Source organism: Lagopus muta, chromosome 7, assembly GCF_023343835.1.
Source record: "Lagopus muta isolate bLagMut1 chromosome 7, bLagMut1 primary, whole genome shotgun sequence".
Lineage (NCBI taxonomy): Eukaryota > Metazoa > Chordata > Aves > Galliformes > Phasianidae > Lagopus > Lagopus muta.
In genome coordinates this window covers 4,889,909-4,913,397 of record NC_064439.1, presented here as the reverse complement: position 1 = coordinate 4,913,397, position 23,489 = coordinate 4,889,909, and the positions used below count along the sequence as shown (strand labels likewise).

General features: G+C 46.0%; 1 protein-coding gene across 4 annotated transcripts in view; it reads left to right on the top strand.

Moving 5' to 3' along the window:
- The window catches only part of LOC125695837 (mitogen-activated protein kinase kinase kinase 3-like), a 68,633-nt gene that overhangs the window by 10,771 nt on the left and 34,373 nt on the right, over nt 1–23,489 (top strand). For 3 of the 4 annotated variants that reach the window (XM_048950823.1, XM_048950820.1, XM_048950821.1), the window contains exons 2-3: nt 5,477–5,556; nt 18,312–18,421. In XM_048950823.1, the coding sequence (XP_048806780.1) occupies nt 5,553–5,556; nt 18,312–18,421 (114 nt within the window). In that variant the 5' untranslated portion in view covers nt 5,477–5,552. Of the gene's footprint in view, nt 1–1,283; nt 1,594–5,476; nt 5,557–18,311; nt 18,422–23,489 lie in introns of those variants that run through there. The other variant, XM_048950822.1, reaches the window with a different exon arrangement.

Sequence of the window (23,489 nt, the reverse complement as noted above, 5' to 3'; positions counted from 1 at the left end):
GTCAGTGGGCTGTGATGCCCAGCTTCAAGCAGCACAATGCCCTCAACTAAATTTAGAGGCACGATCTGCCTTTTCCTCAGTTTTCCTATCTTTTTTACCCCTACTTATGTTTGGGGAATGAAGGGGAGCCAGCATAGAAACCACAATAATAGAGTCACAGGAGAGTTTGGGTTACAAGGGACCAATGTATATGCTCTATATACATATCAAATGTATATCTCTCTATATATAATATTGTGCTGCTCAAACATAAGGCCATGTGCTACCTGCTCTGGTTCCTGCACTGTTGATGGCTCACGTTGTATCATGTGTAGACAGTCACACACACGAACACAAGCACATTTGAATTCATGTGATGCTGTAGGTCAGGAGGACAAGGAGAATAAAACTTATGTGAAAACTGACCCACGTGTTCCTGTTTCATAATCTCATCACCACCCCATCAGTGTGTGCACAAACTGGAGACGGCAGTGTCCTGGGGCGATGCAGGAATGCATTCCTTTCACCCAGAAACACAGCATGCATTTTAATCTTCCCTTGCCACTAAGTGCTTGTTGAGCTTGGCTTTCCCTGCTCTCATCTAGATTCAGAATTACGCAACAGAAGTGGCGTGAGCAAGAAAATAATCAGAGAATAATAGAACATTGGGAGTTGGAAGGAGCCCACAAGGATCATCAAGTCCAACACCTGGCTTTTGCACAGGACCACCCAAAAATCAGACTGTGTATCTGAGAGATATGTCCAAACCTTTCTGGAGCTTGGAAAGGATCTTGAGGTGACTCTATGGGCCGATCCTCTGGTCCTGGTCTCCCCATGTGCCATGGGTTTTCTTGCTGATAGGAACCATAGAATCACAGAATGGCCTGGGTTGCAAAGGACCACGATGCTCATCCAGTTCCAACCCCCTGCTGTGTGCAGGTCACCAAACCACCAGACCAGGCTGCCCAGAGCCACATCCAGCCTGGCCTTGAATGCCTGCAGGGATGGGGCATCCACAGCCTCCTTGGGCAACCTGTTCCAGTGCATCATGAAAAACTTCCTCCTAATATCTAACCTAAACCTTCCCTGTCTCAGATTAAGACCATTCCCCCTTGTCCTATCACCATCTGCTCTCATAGACACAGGCAGGCTACAATGACCAGGTAGCTGCTGAGAGAGCAGAAAGTAGTCAGTAATTCTGAGCCCTCAGCTTCTCTGTGAATCAGAAAGTTGTGTTTTGATCAATCAAATGCAGATGGACTGCAGGGGTGAGGCTGCAGCTTGTTAGGGCAGCCAGCTGAGAGGCTATTGATCGCAGCCAGTAGAGGCTAATGGTGGCATATGAGGGCTGGTAGGGTAGACTGTAGGAGAGCTGAGATGTCAGTGGGAAGCTGGGAATGAGGCAAAGTGGGTCTGTTAGCAAGTAGGTTGCCTTGGGGGATGGCAGAGCAGCTTCCATGCTTAAGTCAGGATAGGCTGTGAGGTCTGGCAGCCTACCTGAGAGATAGCTGGGCCTCCTCCTACCTGCTCCAGAGCCTGTTGTGGAGATAGGGTTGGTTCTGAGCTGCTGTTATCCTCAGGGAGAACTGGGCGTCCCAGGCAATGGACTCTCAGGTCAGGTTCTCCATTGTGTGACGTTGGCTTGGCAGCTCTTTGGAGCAAGGTTTCTTGTGTCCGAGGATGTGATTTGACCCTGGATAAGGGGAAATGATACATGACAGTGTTCTTCTGAATGCAAACAAACCATCGTCATTAGCAGAGGGGGCTGTCTGTCAGGATGATACATTCATCCTGACTTGATGTTCTCTGCTTTTTTGGTTTTTGTTGTTGTTGTTGTTGGGTTTTTTTGCTGATGGAGGAGTACTTTTCAATACTTGTGATTGCTTCCTAGTTTTATGGTTTTCTGGCAGCTGGTGATCTCTGTGCAAAATCAACACTTTTTTTTTTTAATGTACCAGTGTAAATTACTGATTAGTCCACTGAATTTGGTAAAGGGATTATTACTAGATAGCAGAAAAATGAAACTGACTGAGAAAAGCTTACTGGAACGTGTTGGATGGGTTATTGCATTTACAGACTCACTTGCAGGAAGAGGAGGAGTTGATAAGGGAAGGAATCTTAAAATCTTAGTGACTCTTAAAAGGCTGTGGGGGAAGTTAACAGCTATCTGCCATGCAGGTTTTAAAGCTCATGTTCTACACCTGATGGAACCAACAGGATGGCTTAGGAGAGATTTCTTGAGCACAGCTGCTCTGGTTTGGGCAACCTGATCTGAATGTGTATGTTTGGTGGCCCTGCTAGGCAGGGGGGTTGGAACTACATGATCCTTGAGGTCCCTTCCAACCCGGGTGATTCTGTGATTCTGTCACTTATGATGAGAGGTATGCTCCATTTTGCATGATGGCTCTTAGGAATCTATGGAGTATCTCTTCTTCTAGCAGCGTACTGTTGTGCAAGAGATTCTTAAGCAGTTTTAAGTTGCTGTGTTCCAAAATGGGGAGAAAAATCCTTGGTTGATACGTGTTCGTATCAAATTCCTTGTTGGCTTTTGTGCAGTGTCTTCCAGAGCACTGGGCTCCTCCTTATGTGAGCTGTGGGCATGCACGCTTGTCACTCCTTGCTTTGCAGCTTGATGAGTGCATGCTCAGAAAAGGTTTTTTTTCCTCCTCTTGGCTCATGCAGTCTGTCCATTAAGGTCATTTGTGAGATAAACCTGGGCCCTGGTTATACACATTTGCAGAAATTTGTCCCTGTTGCATGCTTGTAAAGATAGGATTGTAAGCTTGAATGGCTTCTTTTTGACTACATCTGTGTGTTGTGTGGTTCAGATGAGCAGAAGATGCCATATGAATTGGGAATGTCTCAAGTGTCCCCAAAATCTAACAATTCTAGTGCCTGATTTAGTGGTTGCCAGCCCTGTATGCAGCAAGGGATTGGAGCTACGTGATCTTTGGGATCCCTTCCAACACAAGCCATTCTATGACTATGATAATCCAAGGAAATCTTTGATATTTTAACCACTCATTGAGTTTGAATCTCTCTTGGCCAAGCCTGCAGGCTGTTTGACCAAGCTATCCGCGTGCCTACGCTTGTATTCTCCCAGCTAAAACAATCTCATTTGCTTTGCTGTTGTTTTTAACGCTACCCCAGCCCTGGCCTCTAAGCTTTTTGAAAATAACATTTACAATAATATTTTTAACAGTTCCGTAGTATACAAAACTCCAGCGCCCTGGCAGGACTCCCGGAAACTTGCTGAAAGTTAATGTGGTCAACTCTTAAAAAGGAGAGATTTTTTCCGCTTGACTCTTGCTTGTTAAACGCTGTGAGCCCAACATGTTGTTCCCTGCTGCTTGAAAAAAACAAGGAAAGTCCCAATTTTAGCAATGCTAGTTTGAGTAGCTTTCCAGCTGAGCCGCATTTCAGGGGCAACTGTGGCTTGTTATTATTGTTTTACAGTGATGTGTCCATACACCTTCAAACCAACACATGGTGTGGTGCTCAGGCTGGGAGTAGGTACTGCTTTCCCTGGGAGCCTCATTTGGGTACTCATACTCTGTGCCCATGTAGCTGCAGTGATGTTGAGCCACTTGAGCTGTAGAAACGAATTCAGCTCAATCAAATCAAAGTTGCTTTTATTCCAGGTCACAGAATTGCAGGGGTTGGAAGGGATCTCAAGAAACCATTGAATCTATTGCCCCACCAAAGCAAGTCCCCTACAATAGGTTACACAGGTAGGTGTCCAGATGGGTCTTGAATATCCCTATAGAAGGAGATTCCACAGCCTCTAGGTGAGAGCATCTGTTTGGAGGTTTCCCCTGGCAGTTTCCCAAGCAGATTGGAGCAGCCCGAGTCTCTTGCATGCACAGCTCATACCTGGAATGTGAGCACTGCATTGCCCCAGCATCCCTGGGAGCTGATTGCTAAGCACAGAATTGTAGAATGGCTTGGGTATGAAGGGACCTTGATAGTGTTGGGTTGGAAGGAACCATCTGGTTTCACCCCCTGCTGTGAGCTGGTTGCCCCCTACCAGATCAGGCTGCCCAGGGCCCCTCCAACCCGGCTTTCAGCACATGGAGGTCAGAGATCTTGGTGGGAGGAGAGGTGGGATGCTGCTTCAAAGTGCTTCCGAGCAGAAAAAGGATTTTTCCTTTCCTCTTGCTTCCCTGTTTTCGAAAGGAGATTGTAAAAAGGCAGAATTTATACTAGAAACAGGAATGTGTCCTTCTGTAGCAGGAAGCTGCTGGTATGTATTTTTGCAAAGCCACGGAAATCAACAGTGTTTGCAGCCCGATGTGAAGGCTGGCTGTCCTCAGGATTTAGGAGATCTGAGACAACAGAAAACATTTTTATCTCATGTATCTGTGAGATTTCCTGCGCTGAGTGAGCTGTGTGCTCAGTGGGGTCTCTGGCGCTCGCTGGGGCAGTGATGATGAAGAAGAGCACACAACTCAGCCCATGGGAAATTCATCTGTCTTTCCAATGTTTGTTTGCCTGGTTTCTGTAGGTGTGTGCTTTTGTGATGGAATCAGATTGCAAAGGTCTGAAAGTTCTCCAAAAAGCCATTAGAAAAATCTGACCATGCTACTGATGGTGGAGTTAAGCTGGGCTGGCTCGGAATGTAGGGTTAAATCCAGGCTATCTGCACGTGGCCCCAGAGCAAACCCTGAGTGCAGCTCAATTGCTGGAAGTGTTGCATCAATTTTGGAAGCAAAAGCAGTGAGGATTTGAGCTGTTTCCTGTTCTTGTTACAATCAGCCGGAGTTTTTACATTGATTTTTGGTGCACTTCTGTTCTCTCAGTCCACTTTGGCGTGAACTATCCTCCTCAAGATAAGACCTTAAACCCATCTGAGCCCATTACTTTCTTCCTTGCCTCATCCTTGTCTTGGAAATAGGCAGAGTAGAGCTCAGTGTGAGCGGTGCTGTCTCAGAGGAAGCTGCAGCAGCAAAAGGAGCAATGTTCTCTGTGACGTTCACTTCTCTGCCTTCACCACTGTCTTATCGCTTTCCCTTCCTGCTTGTCTCTCTCAAAATAGGTTGGATAAATATCCTCCTGCTTGCCAGCACTGAGGCACCGTGGTTGCAGAAGACCCTTTCAATCCCTGCTTGCAGCCATTCCTTCAGAGTGAACTTCTCACATTTGTTGTTTGCATGTTGTGCCTTCATTCAGACTGAAGTGAGTTTTTCCACTGGTGTAAACAGGAGCTGGTGTCCTCTTACACAAGGAGACTCATAGCAGAAGTTTAAGCTCGTTACTCCAAGATTAATTATGTATATGTATATATTTTGGAAAGGGTAGCAGGTTTGTAGTGTACTCAGTGCATAACCTTTGGGCTGTGCAGAGGAGGATGGGCTCCAGGTCTCAATTCCTTGCCCCTTCTTCCTCCAGCCCAGAGGATGATGGGGAGGTGCTGTGTGAAGAATGGCTGTGTTCAGTCTCTGTCCCGTTTGCCGTGCCAAAATCCATCTGTAAACTCTGTGTATGTTTGTTGTTACAGGGTGGATGCTTGAAAGTGGAGGATAAGGTACAAGTGCCTGGGACCGGTGGAATGGAGGCCTGATGTAGATGGAAAGATGGGTAAGAACTGGATTCCCCTGAAGCACTTAATTCTCTGCAGCCTATTAATTTTGGGTCTACTCTTGACAGTAGAGTGGGAGACATTGCCAAGATGGCCTACTTAAATATCACAGAATGTTTTCTTTACTTTTTTTTTTTCTGCTTTCCAGTGGTGCTGAAATGGGATAAATTCTCTTCTTACCACCAGTGTAGTCAGTGGGTTGTGTTCTAGGTGGAGCCTCTTGCCAAGTCTGCCTTGTATTCTGGGCACAGCACCTTCACTCTGTATTTCTTCACCCAAGGAAGCTTCATTCAGATAGTGGTGGTAGGTGGATAGTTGGACTGTGTATCTTGGAGGTCTTTTCTGACCTTGATAATTCTGAGATTCGCTTTCAAATGGAGCCTGGTATATTTGCACCTTCCTGTGATGCTGAGGGAGAGTTATTTCTTCATTTAGATGAAGAGTATTTGTAGCTCTGGAGAAACACAGTGATTCAAATCTTATTGCAGTTGCCAAAGACAGTTTGTTTTAACAGACGTAGGGAAGTGCTGAACTGTTCCTGTTTTAGCATGTGAGTAATTGGATGGGAGGTATTGACCCATACTAGCAGGTGATACCTTACCTGGTGTAGGGAACCTGCTTTGGCAGGGGGGTTGGACTTGATATCTCTGGAGGTCCCTTCCAACCCCTGTGATCCTATGATAAGTGGCAAGGGCCCCAGCTCCTTCAGCTTTTATGCTGTTGGCCATCCAGCTTCACCATGTTACTCTTACTCTTCCCAATCCTAGGAGTTAATTGCTGCTCACGTGGCTTTGTTGGTGACACATGCCTTACTGAGAGCTGTATGCTTCTAGTTTTGGGATTCAGCTGGAATCTTATGCATTTTTGAGTGTGACACTGCTCTTTGCAGAATAAATATTGACCTCAAAACTACTTCCAAGGTGGTCTGTACACCATTTTGCCAGCAAGTGGTAGTCCTAGCAATTGTAGGGATTTCTGCTTAATTTCTTTAGTTTTGAAAGGAGGATGGTGGCTGAAGGATAACAGCAGGTTCTGCCTCACGTAGCCCTTAGAACGTAATTAAAACATGGAGCTTGGATGGCTTCCTGACCTGTTGGCCCTCAAGGAAGGAGAAAGCAAAGATCTCAGAGGAATCTTTATGTTGGTTGGCACTTCACTTTTATGTTTGCATAATTTACAGGCATTTGTCCAAAATGTTTGAGGGCGTATTGAAATAGTGGGGGGGAAGAGAAAAGAAAGGGAGGGGGGGCAATCCCAGTGAATTTAGCCCTTGTCTCTATAGAGCTGGTGGGAGAATGATATGGAGTTTGGGAGTGATTTCAATTTACAAACTGGAAGACGTGAAGCCACAGCTAAGCTGTTTGTCCTCCTAATGGAGACAGGAGGACAGGAGGTTCTCCCTCATCCTGCCCTCATCTTCCTGTGTTCAGTTGTTTGTTTGTTTTCTTGTTTTAACTCTCTATTAACTGGAAGAGAGATTTTGGGGGTAAAAGAACTCATCTAAAGTCAAGTAAAGAAGGGAGGAAAAAAAAAAAAGAAAAGATAGGGAAGAGAAAGTCCAGACCTGGTTCTGGGTATAAAGAATGACAGATTTCACTTTAAAATCCCTGATGAAAAACCCCAGAACTTTCTAGGAGAAATTTTCATTTTGAAGATGAAAACTACTTCAGTTCAATGCAATTTTATTTCAAAAAGAAGGAAAGCTAAGCCTTTCTCCCAGGACAGCCAGAATTGCTTTACGGAGGTCAGTCTGAGTTTTGTGTAGACTTGCAATTCTGCTTATTCAGATAACAGCAGTAGGTAACAGCAGGGCAAGGGGAAATGGTTTTAAGTTAAGGGAGAGAAGATTTAGGTTGGATGTCAGGGGGAAGTTCTTTACAGAGAGAGTGGTGAGGTGCTGGAACAGCTGCCCAGAGAGGCTGTGATGCCCCGTCCATCCCTGGAGGTGTTCAAGGCCAGGTTGGATGGGGCCCTGGGCAGCCTGGGCTGGTATTAAATGTGGAGGTTGGTGGCCCTGCGTGTGGCAGGGGGTTGGAGATTCCTGATCCTTCAGGTCCCTTCCAACCCTGGCCATTCTGTGATTATTCCTGTGCATGGACAGAAGGTGCTGTGCCTGTCCCCTCCCCAAAGTCATTGCTTGGAGCTCATCACTACTGACACCCCACCCCATGTACATGTGCTTTTTTCCCCCATGTATTGAGATGTGGAAACGTTTGCAAGGGACAAGCAGAGAATTTGCAGTCATTTCATTGATTCCCTTCTGGTGAACCACAGAGAGGGTGTGTTGGACAAACTGATCTCTAGAGGTCCCTTCCAGATCTGCCTTTCTTCCCAGGATCCTATTTTTAGTGTGCCCAATGTCTCAGAGTTCAGTGTGGCACCGTTCCTGGACGCGTTGTAGGGAAGCTGTGTGATCTTGCACAGAGACCACAAGATAGGAAGTGGGGACTTGTGGCACCTCTGTGGGCAGCACCTCTGACATAGCAGCCAGCACCAGAGCTCAGTGCTGCACACAAGTTGCTTTGCTCTTGCAGGACCAACACAGCATGCCTGCATGTGCCAGCTTAGGGGTAGCCCAGGGGTCCTTGGAACTGTGGGCTCTGTTGTGCAGATATGGCCATAACCACATCTCTGAGCACCTATACCTGTTCCCTTCTGTCTGTGAAGGACCTGGAGGTCTTTGTGTAGGATAGGACACAGGGCTCATGTTCTGAGGGAAGAGGAATTGAATGCAGCCTAAGAGCTTGGGGCAGAATTATTTTCATTTTTCTTCATGCTTTGGTGTTGGGACAATCACTTGGGCTCCTGTTCAGTATTGCCCCAGGGCAAATATGTAACTGTTGTGTTTATACTGAAGCATTCGACATTTTCCTTCTACAAAAAAATAGGGCAGTGAGAACTTCAGGGTAGCTTGCAGCTGGAAATGGCTTTTGAAGGAGAAAGTGATTTGTATGGGGAGATACATGGTCACAGTATAGGTGTGGAGAAGCTGAATGTGTGCTTCCCAAGTGCATCACATCTTAGGTCTAGAGATGCAGCAGTTTGAAAAGACTGAGCGTAGATCCAGGAGAGACTCCTTTGTGGAGATGATGCCCTCACTGGGTGCTGATCTTCCAAAATTGTGCAGTATCCTGCATTTGGATACTGCAATTCCTGCTGGTTGGAGGAATAATGAAGTTGTTTTTAATGTGATTGTTGGGTTGCCACATGCCTCTTATTTTGATTTCCTCAACCTCATTAATGGGAGAAAATTGGAGTGCAGAACACGTGTCCCAGTGTCTCACCTCTCACTCCTGGCACAGAGCTCACGCTCCATTTCCATCTGTCACCCCTCCATGTGGGTTCATGGCCTCTTCATCGTTTGATCAAAATTGGGCTGGGAACCAACGAGTGAATATGACACTTCCAGAAATATCCACGCTGTGCAGTGCAGTGAGAGGAGCATAGCCAATGGCAGTTAAGAAATGCTGTGCTGAAACATGGCAGCGTGGTAAATTGCAGAAATTCACAGAATCATAAAATGGCCTGGGTTGAAAAGGAGCACAATGCTCATCCAGTTCCAACCCCCTGCTGTGTGCAGGTCACCAACCAGCAGCCCAGGCTGCCCAGAGCCACATCCAGCCTGGCCTTGAATGCCTGCAGGGATGGGGCATCCACAGCCTCCTTGGGCAACCTGTGCCAGTGCATCACCACCCTCTGTGTGAAAAACTTCCTCCTAATATCCAACCTAAACCTCCCGTCTCAGATTAAGACCATTCCCCCTTGTCCTATCGCTATCCACCCTCATAAACAGCCATTTCCCCTCGTTTATATGCTCCCTTTGAGTACTGGAAGGCTACAATGAGGTCTCCCCGGCGTCTTCTCCAAGCTAAAAAAGTCCAGTTCCCTCAACCTTGCTTCATAGGACTGCTCCAGCCCTCTGGTCATTTTAGTGGCCTGGACCTGTTACAAGAGCTCTGTATTTTTCTTTTGCTTATTACCCAACTTTTTTCTTTTTGAAAATCAGGTTGAATTGCAGCAGTTTGGGCGCATTATTTTCTAGAGATGTCCAAGTTCAGATCCTTCTCCCTTTCCTAGTGATGTTGTGCCCTGGAGCCGTTTCAGGTCATGCCAGTCTCTTTGGGATCCTGGGGAATAGAGGTTCAGCCCCCACGTTGCTGTTAATTGAGATGCTGCAGCCATTGCTGCAGCAGCAACAGATGAGGAGTTCACAGGTTCAGGGCTGTGACTCTGAGCACTGGAAGTAGCTGAGCTGGGACAGAGAAAGAGGTCTTTATGAGCCTGCAAATAACCTGCACAAGTATCAGAGGCCGTCAGGGGAAATAACTTGCCAACCATGTTTCTTACTGGATAAATGTTTTCTTCCTTTCAAGTGCGCTCAAGAGATGTACAGGTTGTGGGGAGAGGTGATATCTTTTATTAGACCAAACTGATAGAGGTGGAAAAAAACAGGCTGGCTTTTAGGTACGTAAGCCCTTCTTCAGAAGTGGCAGAATTTAAGCGAAGCTGGAAAAATGGCTGGAAAAACTGCTCTAGGTTCAGTTTAATTATGTTAATCCATGACAGGAAAAGGTAAGTAGTGTCTTTGGAGCCAAGGGAGTGGGTTAGCAAAAAAAGCTGTGAAAGGCAGTTGTGGATGGAGGGAGAGAAAGCCGGACCTTTGAAGTGGTGAGGAGTTCTGCAGGCAGATGCTAAAGGAGAAAATGCATCATACCATAAAACCAGACAGCTCCCGAATTTTCTTTTTTCCTCTCAGTGGAACTGTGGGCTTAAAAGAATTTCTGAAAATGTGGTTATTTTGGTTTTGTAACTGTTGAGTCCTTGCTTGCATGTCTCCTAGAAGCCTCGTGAGAGTAATCTGCTATAACAAATGAGGGTCAGTCGGTTTGTCCAAGAGGCAGAGATTTAGCGTGGTTTATCTCAAAGCAGCTCTGTGCCTTTACAGGAAAGCCCTAAATCTTGCTGCTGCATTCCTGTCCCTTCCTCCAGTCTTCCTGAGGGCTGGAACTGGGAGCTGCCCAGTGCAGGAGCCAGTTCATGGCCAGGAAGCATTCGGCAGCTGGAGTGGTCAAGGTTGGGTTAAGTTTCACTTTGATGGGATAAATGCTTGCTCTTTGCTAACAGCAATAGGCTTATTTAATCTTTGCCGTGCTTTCGATTGCTTTATGGGCTTTGATAACAAAGCTGTTCAATAGTCGAGCGCCACGTGAGGGCTTTGGTCATTCTGGCTGCACTACCTCTGTGTGTCAAGTTGCTTAACGTGGAAGGTTTGCATTATCGCCCTGTTGCAGGGAGAAGTAGGGAGGCACTTAGAGGTAAATGTAGCAGGGGGCAATTAGCCTAGGAAGGTGATGGGGTAGGGATTGGGTGATGATAGAGAGTGGGTGGTGATGGCACCATGGGGTCCCATCCAGTCCTCCATGGCTGGGGGTTGTGTCCAAGCCTAAGTGGTCCCTGCAGCCCAGGGTAGCTGTGGTGGCTGTGCCTCCGATTGCTTGGTGTTTAGGAGCATCACTCTCACCTCTCCTAGACTGAAGTGAATTCCCTGTAGCATCACTACAGTTCTTTGCTTCCCCTGAGGAAATTCAGAGGGCGGTTGAGTTCTTCGTTACCTCACAGTGTACCTAAAACACATGGTGATGTCCATGTTCATCAGCTGATTCTTTCCCTTTTGCTGTTTTTTGATGGCTCTTGTCAGTATGCTGAACACGTCAACAAGACACTAAACACTGCATTAGAGGGGTTTGCTTATTTGGGCTGATGAGTATTTTGGGAGGTGGTTGGATTCTGTCTTTGTGGTAATTAGAATCAGTGATATACGTGGTAGACAGTTGTATTAATAACCTCTTAAAATGATTACAAATGTAGCTTTTTAAAACAGATTCCTGTCTTTTCTCTGAGCCCATTCCTGACTAAGCTAAGGTAGAATCATAGAATTGACTTGGAAGTGATCCCTGAAGGCCATCTGGTCCAACTCCACTGCAGTGAACAGAGGCACCTACAGCTCCATCAGGTGCCCAAAGCCCCAACCAGTCTGACCTTGAGTGGCTACAACAGCTGTCCCCTTTTGCAAGGGAATGTAAAAAGAAGAAGTTTTGATCCAAATAAGTTCTGTGACCTGTTGCCTGTGTGATATAGGTCACCTGAGGGATAGCTTATGAGGGAAAATAGGATGCAGGAACTCTCAAAATGGATTTTACCCCTGAGAAGAGCATCTGTGAGATAGCACGGCAGTGCTGTAAACCTACGGATGTTTTATTGTGCGTTTTTATGCCAATTATGTCTTGTGTGAAGAATAGGTGTTTGTCAGGTAGAATGTTAATAACAGTCAATATAGATCACATTATGTAGCTTATCCTAATTGAGGAATGATGGTGCTAAAAGTGTTTTCAAGAAAGCCCTCACAGTGTTAATCTGAGTGTGTCCTGAGCTGAAGACGTCAGCAAGCAAACTCCTGCCAAGAAATCCTTCATATCAGAAGGGTCTTTCCTCATTTCCTCCTGTATAATTGCTCTGTTCGACCTGCTGAGCTGTGCCCTGCCCTGGAGGAGAACACGGGGTGATTTTGCTGTCCTTTGGGTGGGGTTGCAGGAGAGCAAATGACAGCAGGATCCAGCTGCTGGCCAGAGTGTGCTGACTTGCAAAAGGAAGGTGCTCCACTGGTGTCTGCTGCCATGCACAGCAATCTGGGCTGGGAGAGGGTAACTGGATAGTTTTTTCTCTACATCAGATGCCAAATGCTGCACTGGACAGTAGCAGAATGGTTTGTGCATGCAGGTTAAGTTTAAATAGAAGATAATCTGCATCTCTGTCACTGGGTGATGCTCGCAGCAGGCTGTTTTGCTGCAGGTCATTTACAGAGATCCCATTCATGGAGGATGAGCTGCAAAATAGTATTTGTAGCCTCCTGTGTGTGTCCCGTCCTGTACTTCTTGCTTAGGGGCTTCAGTTGTGCTTCAAGTCATGGCACTGAGCTTGTGCTTCTGGATCAGATCACTGATAGACTTCCTAGTTTTGACTGGAGCAGTCACTGTAATGATGTTTTCTTACTAATTGATCCCTCCTGCTCTTTGCTGTCTTGATTCCTCAGTAGCTTGTATTTTCTGCATGACCTGAATCCTGGTGGCAGGACATATCCGTTGATGGTGTTTGTAGGCACTGAAGAAAGCTGATGGTCTGAGTCCTTTGCAAGCTAGAAAGCTTAGCAAGTTTCATATCCAAGCTCAATTTCCCTGCTGGCTTTTGGGGGAAAGGCAGCATTTGTCTTCAAGAAGGTTCTCTGATACCTGCTTCGTATAGGTTTGTGCTGTTTCCTTGTTAAGATAGGAGTGATGCAGCCTTCACCTTTTCAAGAAAAGGGCAGATGTGCACTGATGGATGTGTTCAGTGGGCATGGTGGTTGTGTGTTGATGTTTGCACTCGATGATCCTAGAGGTCTTTTCCAACCTTAATGATTCTATGGTTCTCTGACCTTCTGATGGGCAGCCCCACTTGCTGTTGGTCCAGTAGGTGTGAACTTCTGCTGTGGTGCGTGGGCCGCCATGGAAGTGTGGTTTTACCACTGAATGTGTGTCCTACTCTCGTGTTTGCTGAGATTTGTTATGTTCTTGAAATTTGGAAGGTTTTGGAATTACCAAAATATTCTTTGAACTGAGACTTTCTGGAGAGCTTCCTGGAAAAGACTGTCCTGTTTAATTCCAGGTCAGGACCTGATGAGCAGACTGCTAAGTGAATTTCTGGGGTCTTTGTATACATCAAGGAAGGCCAGATCGAGTTAAGTGCTAACCAAATTTAAGCTTCTATTAATGTATTTAGCTCTGTCTGCAGACTTGTGCAGTCTTGGAAAGGCTTTTGTCTCTCACAGAGTCCTGTCCATAAAACGAGGCATAGACAGCAGCTCCTATCTCTTTCCATCTTGACATTTCAGCTGGACATCCGTTCAGGCAGGAGCTGCACTGAATGATGCTGAGGTGCTGAGTTTTGGCTTTCAGCTGAAGGTTCTCTTTGGTAATTGGGAAATGTCATTATTCCCCCCTTCCAAAAAAAAAAATGTTTTCTAAAAACATGAGAAAATGAAGAGAAAACTGAAGGTTGATGTCCTTTGCAGACCAAAGTGAAGACTATTCATGGTATAGTCATGCAGTTTGGTATTTCTTTTCACTATATTCTATGGCACTTCAGTATTTTTCCACAATGTGTTCAAAGCCTGTGTTTTGACAGGGCTGCCTCTGAAGGTGTGACAGTGCTTCTGTGAGGCTTCCCGTTCTCTGTTGGACCCCTGTAACCCTTCACAGCACTGTTCTCTCTGCCTGGGGATATCCCCCGTGGTTGCATCACCGTACTGAGAGATGGCTTCGAGCAATGGCTGGAATTTACACGGGCACGATGGCTGGGCTGGGCTGGGCCATCACCACCACAGCTGTGTAAAGCACAGTGGGATCTTTAGTGACCACAAATGGTCACAACTGTGGTTTTACACTGGATCCATGCAGAAGTGTGCACGGCTACGTGCAGCCCCAGAGCCACCGCTCCAGCCTTGCTCAGGAGTGACTCAAAACACTTCTGTTCCCCTTCTGCAACACCCAGGATTTTTGCCCAACTTTTCCCAGACTCAAGCCTGGTGTGCGAGAGGCCGATATCAGAACTTGTGCTGTTCCACAAGGCTCTGCCTTCTTTCTGCAGGCTGTTCTCTGTGCTTCATACAGCTGGTGCTTTTTTTTTTTCTTTTCACTGTTGATGGAAGGAGCTTCATGGAACTACCGTAAGCTGCCTCTTAGTAATGACCTATTAGCAAAGCCAACAATAACAGCGCTGTCTAGACCATCTGAACGCAGCTAAATTCTTCCTTTGTCCCTTCTTCATTTGCTTTCTCTCCTGACAGCTGAATTGTTTTGGGTGGTCCCTGTTGACCTTCAGGCTCACTCTTTCTCCTTTGCTTATTTTTGTTGTTATTCACCAGTAAAGCTGCAGTACTAAGACTGAAACTCCAGGTTCCTCTCTGCTGCACGCACAGCAGAACTGAGGCGCTGTAGCAGCACCAGGAGCTCGTCTCTGCAGGAGATGTGTCATGTTGTGGCTTTCTGATTTTACTTCGTAGCAGATTTTGCAAGTGCTGAGTACTCTAGATTCGCATCGGTAGTGCCTGGGACCTGTTACAGAGCTGATTAGAGAAAGAAGTACTCCAGTTTAATGTAAGAACCTGCCAAAATGGATCAGCACTGTGACCCTATGGCTTTTATTAAAGTCTAAAGTCAACCTTCCCTTGTCCATCACAGCTCTGTAGTCACTGCTTCCTGAGCGTGCTCCTGTCTGACCTCTTCTTACCTCTCCTAAGCCCTTGGTGCTTCCCTGCAGGCCAAAGCTTTGGGAAATCATTGAGACCTTTTGGCTGTGGTCCTTGATCAGGTGGACGTGATTGATTGAGCTTCATCACAGGAAGCTGATTAAGAAGCACAAAATTGGGGTGTAAATGGGGAAGCAGAGAGCAAAGCAATGAATTCACTCTAAGGAAGATGGCTGAAAGTTGATGAGGAACCAAGGGTGAAAGAAGAGAGACTGTTATTCCTGTTTACATGTGGTGCTGGGTAGAGTGAAGGATTTGTTTTACAAGGGTTTCATCTCATCAGCCTGCAGCACCGCTCAGTGAGTTTATACAGAATGGTGCCAACTGGGCTGGGAGGTTGTTCAGGATGAAGGCTTGTGCTGTGCTAGTTCAGAGGGTGGCTTGAGTCCCCAAGTCCATCTGGGCCCTGCAGAATGCTTCACTGGTGTTGTGCAACTTGCAGTTGTTTTGCTCTGGAGCAGCGGCAAAGCCTGGGAAGATGCCTGCTGTGTAGCCTCCAAGGTGCCTTCTCATGGGGCCAGGTGCTAGATCAGGAGAATCTGATCTTTTGTGTCCCTCAGTGTGGGATTCCCTTTGTTTCCCTGGTATTTTTCCTTGGAGAAAGCCGTCCATCCTGCACCCTCTGCTTGCTTGAACCAAACCAGGCTGTCAGCGAGCAGCCTGTGACACTCCTTTTGCTGTAGAGGCTTGGGAGTGGCATTTGGATTTAATTATCCAGTGAGCTTCAGTGCTGGTTTGAATTTTGACTGAACTGGCTGAGCTGGCTGCTCGTTTCCACGGAACAGAGTTCTCCACCCTTCCAGGGAGTCAACTGGGAGACCCCAGGAGCAGTAACAAGGATGGGCAAGAGGCTCCGTCTGGAAAGCATCAGTCCCTGTGCAAAGCTGACATCAAGAGGACTGGGAAGCGTTGGTTTTGCAACTGATTGTGCAAATGGTGTCCTGCTCTGAGCATGCCGTGGGGTTTTTTCCACTTTGTTTTGGGCACTTGAGCCCTCAGCCATAATCCCTCTGATTGTGCTGAAGCAGTGTGCTCTGATAGGCAGATGTTTCATGATTTGGTGGTGGAAAACAGCCTTTCCTGTTTCAGCCCCATGTGGTGGGATAAGCAGTGAGAGCACGGACGTTTTCAGTACGTCTCCAGGGAGATGTTTTTGTGGGTTTTTTTTAGGCTCAATCCATTTGCATTTTGCAGAGTGATGGGGTTCACCTCTGCTTAAGGATCCCATTGTTGCGATGGATTAATTGGTGCCACGGGTTCATCCTGGACATCCTCTCTAAAATGTAATTCATGCTGTCACTCTCTTCTGCACTCTTAATCCCCAGCGGTTGGAACTCTTTAGGACATGGTCTGTGGGCCAGCAGGGTTTGGGGCAGCTCCTGGGGCTGCCAGGTCCTTTGCTGGGTGTCTGGGAGGCAGCTGGGACACTCACTTGGATGTTCCTATGTCCTTGTGTGTTAGAGTACTGTTATTATTATCAACACTATTATAGATATTATGGTCATCTCCAGCAAATCCTGCTGTGTTTCCTCTTTAGGACAGGCACTGCTGACTTGAGTAAGTCCTAAAACATCTCTGCAGGGCACTGATGGATTAACCAGAGGTGCATCTTCTTGCAGAGGTGAGCAGTGTGGTTGTGCCAGCAGAAGCCTGGCTCTGCCACTGCCTGCTTTAGCTCTGTTGCCCCATGGCATTGGAGGCTGCATTCTGTTTCAGCAAGTTCAGGAAACTTTGGTTGTCATTCTGATTGGAAAAAAGAAAGAGGCGAGGAGCGTTGCAGAGATACAGTTTAGGTGGAAAATTCCTACAGGGTGGTATATGTGGGGGGTTGTGTGTATTTGTTTTATTTTTGCTTTTTTGCTTTTTTTTTTTTTTTTTTTTTAACTTGTCCCTCCCTCTTTCCTTTCCCCTTCCACAAAAAAGAGGCTTTTTTTTTTTTTTTTTTTTTTTTGTGTGTGTGTGTGTGTGTGTGTGTGTGTGTGTGTTGGTTTTTTTCCTACTACAAAATCCGTGTGGAAAACCAGGCTTGTCCCCAGAGGTCCCTCTTACAGCTCCCCTCCCCCCAAAAAATAAAAGTAAATATGGGAAAATTGCAGCATTATTATTGCAGCAGTTCAGGTTGTGCTTCCTACCACCTCCCTTATTCTCAGGGGTCAGGGAGGTAGGAAAGGGGGGGGGGGGGGAAATTTATATATAAGCATTAAACCTATAATTAATAGAACAATAAATAATATTAAGCTTATCATATACTGTGTCTTGTTGACAAAAGAAAAAGTTTTTCTGTACTTTAAAAGAAACGCTGGTTTTTAGACATCTTTACTCTTTTTTTCCCCTTATTTCTTAACCCAGCAATGGCCCTGGGGTACACAGCACACATGACAAGTCTTCAACCCTTTTTGTCACAACTTCACTCTTTAATAGCTGCCCCTTTGGACCAAGTTCTCACTGCCTCCTAGCAGACGTGCCCTGCCCTAGCTCCTGGTACATCTTCCTGTGCCCATGCTGGGTACCTTGCATGCAGAGCTTGATAGCTGATTTCAGAGTCCATGTGCACCAAAGGAGAAGTGTTGAAAAGGGAGGAGATTGGTTTCATATCCAGTGGGTCTGTCAAGCCTCTTTGGTTATCATAGAATGGCCTGGGTTGAAAAGGACCACAATGCTCATCTGGTTTCAGCCCCCTGCTGTGTGCAGGGTCACCAACCAGCAGACCAGGCTGCCCAGAGCCACTTCCAGCCTGGCTTTGAATGCCTGCAGGGATGGGGCATCTGCAGCCTTCTTGGGCAACCTGTTCTGGTGCTTCACACTGGAACACTGGTTACTGCACTGGTTACTGCAGAAATCTGAAATATCACGTGTCCTTCCAGCCTTTCTTCTATCCTGGATGGTTGAATTTGTTGCTTGTTCTGGTGAGTTTCTTGTCTTGTCCTGTGGTTGCTCACTGGCTCTGGCTTTGAAAGTCAGTTGTGTCTCTTGAGCATCTTTAATGAAGAGGAGGGAAGGAGGGCACGAAGAGCTGGGTTATGCTCCATCACTTGCTACAAGAGCTTTTTGGGTTCTGAAAGATTCGCTGCACAGAGCACCATCTTCAGCCTAACAAACTGATCCAGCCCTCTGAACACTGCATCTAGCCTATAGGCCCCACCTTAAATGACCTCTGAAGGGCATAGGCAGAAAACTTGGCTCTTCAGAGGATCTTTGTCTCTACTGGTGAAGAGACTTTCATATACACAGTGGGCTGGGAGGGATTGTGGTGTGCAGTCTTGCAATGCCTCTCTTAATGGCAAAGCTGGATATCATGACTTTCAACACATTTGGGTTGAATGATTACATATGTGATGCTGTATTTTTTGCTTCGCACTGCTAGGGGTGAGGTTACCTTCTGTGCTTCAGTTGTCTGTCCTTCTTTTGCAGATGAAGAAGAAGCTCTGAACTCTATTATGAAGGATTTGGCAGCATTGGGCAAATGTGGGGGATTGCTGGACAACAACAGGAATAAAAACTGTGTCTACTCCAGCAAACAGGTAAGGCATTGCTTGAAATGCCAAACTCCAGTAGGCTGAAGAGGTAGGTAGGAATGGTGCTCACCAGGCTGTGAAAGCAGAGTTTAAATCATGGAATTGTAAAGTATCCCAAGTTGGAAAGGGCATACAAATATCATGTAGTCCAACTTCTGTTAGATGTTAAGTGTTAGAGTAGATGTTAGTTGAGTGTTAAAGACCCACTCAACAAGTGTTGTGTGGGCTCATAACATAGGAGCAAATGTTATCAACATACAAGCTTTAGAACTTCTTCTTGAAGAGCTGCAAAGAAACTGCAGTGATCCCCGTGTCACAGAGGGGCAATGGAGGAGCAGGGGTTAAAAATGATACCCCAAATAATTCCTAAAGGTAATAAAAGAGCCTGAAACTGTTGTATAGCTCAAATCCCACCATGAGGCACTTCTTTCTTTTAGCACTGAATCTAGCTGAACTTGCTACAAGCTCTACAGCTTTAAGGCTTGGATTAGTCAAGTGTTTTCTACTGACAGTGTTGATGAAATATAATATTTATCGTGTGCACATTCTACTTCAGATATTTGAAAGATGGATTGCCAACTTTGAGCCGTAGACACCCAGGCTCTTTTGGGAGGAATAATGTCATTCTTATATAAAGTGTTTAAACACTAATTACTATTGTTTATCTTTATGCTCCCAAAACCAAACGTTTTGGCCGTGTTGAACATTCAGAGTTGCTTTGGTGAGCAAAAAAGTTGTCCCTTGAGCAATATTAGGAGTTACTTGCTGACACTGATATAATAGCTAAAGTGAATTTAATAGCTTAGTTGCGTATGGAATGAATACGTTACCGAACTAAATGTGTGAAGAAAAGATTCAGTTGTCAAAATACCAAGGGGAGAAAACAAAAAATGGAGGGGGGGGGGGAATAATTAGGAGTACCAGGAAGCTTCTGAAGAAGCATGCAAGTAAATCTACTTGGAATATTATTTCTAGTGCTGTGACTTAGAATAAGCTTGCACTCAATGTCATAATTACTGATTGCCTAGCAAGGAAGGAACCGCATTGTCATTTAAAATTGTCATGTGTGTTTTAATGGCATTTGTGCTACTAACAAACGTGGGATGAGAGGCAAAAAGTCCTCTTCCCACATCATAGATTCCCTCCAGGCTTCCTCGACACGTGCAGACGAAAGCACATGCGCACGTAGCGTGTCTGTTTCAGAGTGTGCCCTGGTGGTAGCAGCTGTCCAAGTTGAATCACTGGAGTTGTGTTCAGCTCATGCTGAAAGAAATCCAAGATGTTTGCAGAACTGACCGGAGAAAGTCGGAACTGGCTCTGTGCAGCTGCAGGCGAAGCAGACACAATCCAGCACAGCCCTGGCTGGCTCCAAGGGTAGCATGTTCTGCAAGTTGGTGGGTGGGGACCATCCCGAGCCATTTCAGGATGCTTTCGGGGCAGCAAAACTTCTTAAACTTGTCTTAAATGACATTTTTGTTTCCTCACAGCGGGAGAAAATTCCTGCTGTCATTCTTGAAAACTAGCTCTAGACACTGCAGTGATGCAGCTAACCAGCTATTGAGTCAAAATAAGAAGAAGAATAGTTTTCATTGGCTGAATCATTAACCACAGGAGTTTTATAGAATTGAACTTTTTATTCACAGCCCAGCCTCTCCATACCTTCACTTACAAATTGCCAGTGGGGTCATGTTGTGCTTTGCAATCAGTTTTAGAATTGTTAGCTGCCTCCTGCATTTTGTTTTACTGTGTTAGGAACAGTCCTTCCAAATTACAACACTGATGCTTAGGGAAGCCTTCCTTCCTTTCTGGTTTTTCTTTTTGTCCACGAGCGGACCGGCTGTACCTACGCACTCAGAGTTACTCAGAGCTCTGTGATGGAGGAGGCACAAGTAGTCAGCATCCCATTTCACTTGTGCATCCGGGGCTGAGGACTCAGACCAACAGGCCCCACGGGATGAAGGGCGTTGGAGCATGTTGAGTTGTTGCTTCATTTAATCTGACTAGCTGGAAGAATTCTCGCTTGCGGGATGATGGGAGTCTAGTCTGCGAGGAGGGGAGTGGCCATAGTAAGTGGAATTAGTGGGGATTTGGTTCATGTTTGAATCTCAGAAGCGTTAATCAACTTGTTTGGGTCTCTTTTATGCTTTTTTATCTTTCTAAGCAGAGAAATTGTGGCGGGGGCAGGGGAAACATTGCTTTAGAAATGCTGTTGTCATGCCTGTGAGCTGTTGTTCATTTGGTACTTGGTGTTCCTGTTATTTTTTCTGTGATGAGGTTGGCTGGTTGGGCTGAAGGATGTCCTTTCTTGGAGAGGGAGTGTGAGGCATGGGGCACTTGGATGCTCAGTTCTCCTCTTGGAAGTGCAGGTGTCTCCCATGAGCCCCTGCAACAGTATGCTCACATTGTAATGCTTGGGTTTGAACGTTCAGTTCTTAGATTAAAAAACAAAAAAAAGGCAGCATTTTGCTACGGAAAAAATGCTTCACTGCAGCATGGGAATCCTTCAGTCAGCATTCCAAATTTCTGCTGAAAAACATTTTAGACAAGAATGTGTTGCCCAACCATCCTGTCCCTTTGTGACTTGGCTGCAGTCTTTTGGTCCGCACAGAAACGCAACCAAAATGCTGCCTCATCCCCGGCTCCTGGTGGGTTCTGAAGTGCTCTCTTGACAGAAGATGAAATCTGAAATCTGGAGCATGCCAGACAGTGCTGCTAGTAGGACTGGGCCACACAAGAGCCTGGTCTGTGATGCTATGGGCTATGCAATATTTCTTTCCAAAGATATCGGTGGTTTTGTTTCAGATTGTTTTATAGAACAAACTTTTCCTTAGGCAAATGGCATGAAAATCTTTCTTTTTTTTTTTTAATTTGCTTTCCTTACAAACGAGTTTCAGACTAAGGCTGAGATTCTGAATGTCTAATGCTACATAGCAGAAAACAGGAGAAATGAGAGCTGTAATACCTGGTACATGATGTGGATGAGTTTTGTGGCATAGGTTGCCCATGAAGTTGGCAGCAGATGAGATGGCTGAGCTTGAGCCTCCCAAGACCTGGTCAGGTCTGTGGGTCACCATGTTACGCTGCCTTTTTGGCTTGTGGGAGAGTGATGGATGCCTTTTTCTTTCTGCATATGAGCCGCAGTCTTTAAAAGGGAGTTGCTTTCTGGGAACACGGAGCACCTTGACATTATTCTTAGTTCATCCTCTGCTTTATTATTCCTCCATTATTTTTTTTTGTCATTTCTTTACTCCCATTGTTTTCTTTGGTATGGCTGGAAAGAGTCCTTCCAGGCAGGCTCCTCTGTTCTCCAATCACCAGAGAAAGGGGAAGGAGGAAACAGCAATACAAGGATATGCGTTATGGTCACTAATGAGATAGATGAGTGGGATAAGAAGGGAAACCACAAAGAATTAGAGATCCCAAACAAAAGCATGGAGGAGAAAGAAGCAATTATATTAACTTACTTTGCATCTGTCTGTTTATATGCACATCCATTTAACTCTATAAATAGCACTTGGCTGCTAGCAGAATGAGGATGGTTGTCAGTGCTGTGTTCAGTCTAATGACAAGGTATTGGCATGAGCCTCTGTCACAGCTGATGACAGCTAGCAATTCCTCTGCCATGTTAATTTTGATTGCAAGTTCTCTTATGGCAATAAAGTCCAATATTTGTGAAGAATGTTTTCCTGTGTGCAGCAAATGTCAGACTGACCTAAAAGTTGTTCTTTTAGTAAATTACTCGGTACTCTCTTTTCTTTGGCAAGCTGGGAGCAGGGCACGGCTTGCTCATTATGAGAATAAAACACAGCTCGTGTTCTAGGGCTCTCTGTAGGTCTTCGTGCAGCCTAAAAAAGTAATTTGGCTTTAACACGTCTGTTTTACCACTAGGAAGTGTGAGGGTCTGTAAATACTGCCTTGAAGAAGGGAGTTACTGTGAGGAGAGCTGCAGGATTTTCCTCACTTTGGGAGCAGAAGCAAGAGACCAAGAGGAGAGAGAAAGGCTTGGCTGGGGCTGACAACAGCTGCAGAGTCCCAAGGATTGGGGATGGGGGGGAGGTTTCACCTTGCCTGTTTTGGTACTGACTTGCATGCCACAAGGTAACAGCCGGTGGAAATCCAACTGGGGAAAAGCTGTGTGCGCCAGGTAGGTGGTTTGAGATGAACGTCCTGAAGTCCTTGATCTGTGGCATTGAGGGATGTGGTTGGTGGGCATGGGGGTAATGGGTTGATGGTTGGACTGGATGATCTTAGAGATCTTTTCCAACCATTTCTGTGATTCTATGATTTTTTTTGCTGCTGTGTTTAGCAAAAATGTCTGTAACTGAGAGCTGTGAGCCCTCTAGACATCATCTATCTTCCCACTGGCCACGGAGCTGCTCACTTACTGCGCTTTCTTCTTCAGATGAAAAGAGCTTGTAAGGATCCAGGGGGACCAGGGTATCTCGTCACTCCCACCCACCAGGAGGACAATCCCAGACAGAACTCCTTCTGTTGGATTATTCTGAATAACCCAAAGCGCGTGGGGGTTCTGTGTGGATAATTCCTAATGACGTGAATTAGTCATCTCCTATTGTGGTTTAGGGACACGGTCCAGATGTCTGGCTTGTAACGAACGTCCCGTTGCTAAAAGCGAGGTTAAGCACAGGACTAATCCAAACAACATGCGTGTCGGGGAGGTGGAGAAGGGCCCCTTGGCCTGGCCCTGTGGTGCTGATTTCTCTTGACCAAAGCCAGAAGTTGAGGAGAAAACCCACCATTTTGTGGCTTTACTGAAGAGTAACTGGGGCTCTGATGCTCGAATGCCACAGTGCTCTGTGGGGTTTTCTCATTGTTTCCTAAGCCAGCAAAGTAGAAAATGAAATAGGTGGAAAATAACCACTCTTCTAACCCTCCAGCATGCAGGAATGAGTCTTTTTTTTTATTGTCCCTATTTTACCCAGAAGGGACCCTGAGGCAAAGTAGGTGCCCCAAGGTGTCACGGGAAAGAGCAAAACTAGAATGACTCTCTTGTTTCATTGTTGGGTCAGAGCAGAACAGCATTTCTAATGGCAGCCATATGGCCCTGCATGATGGA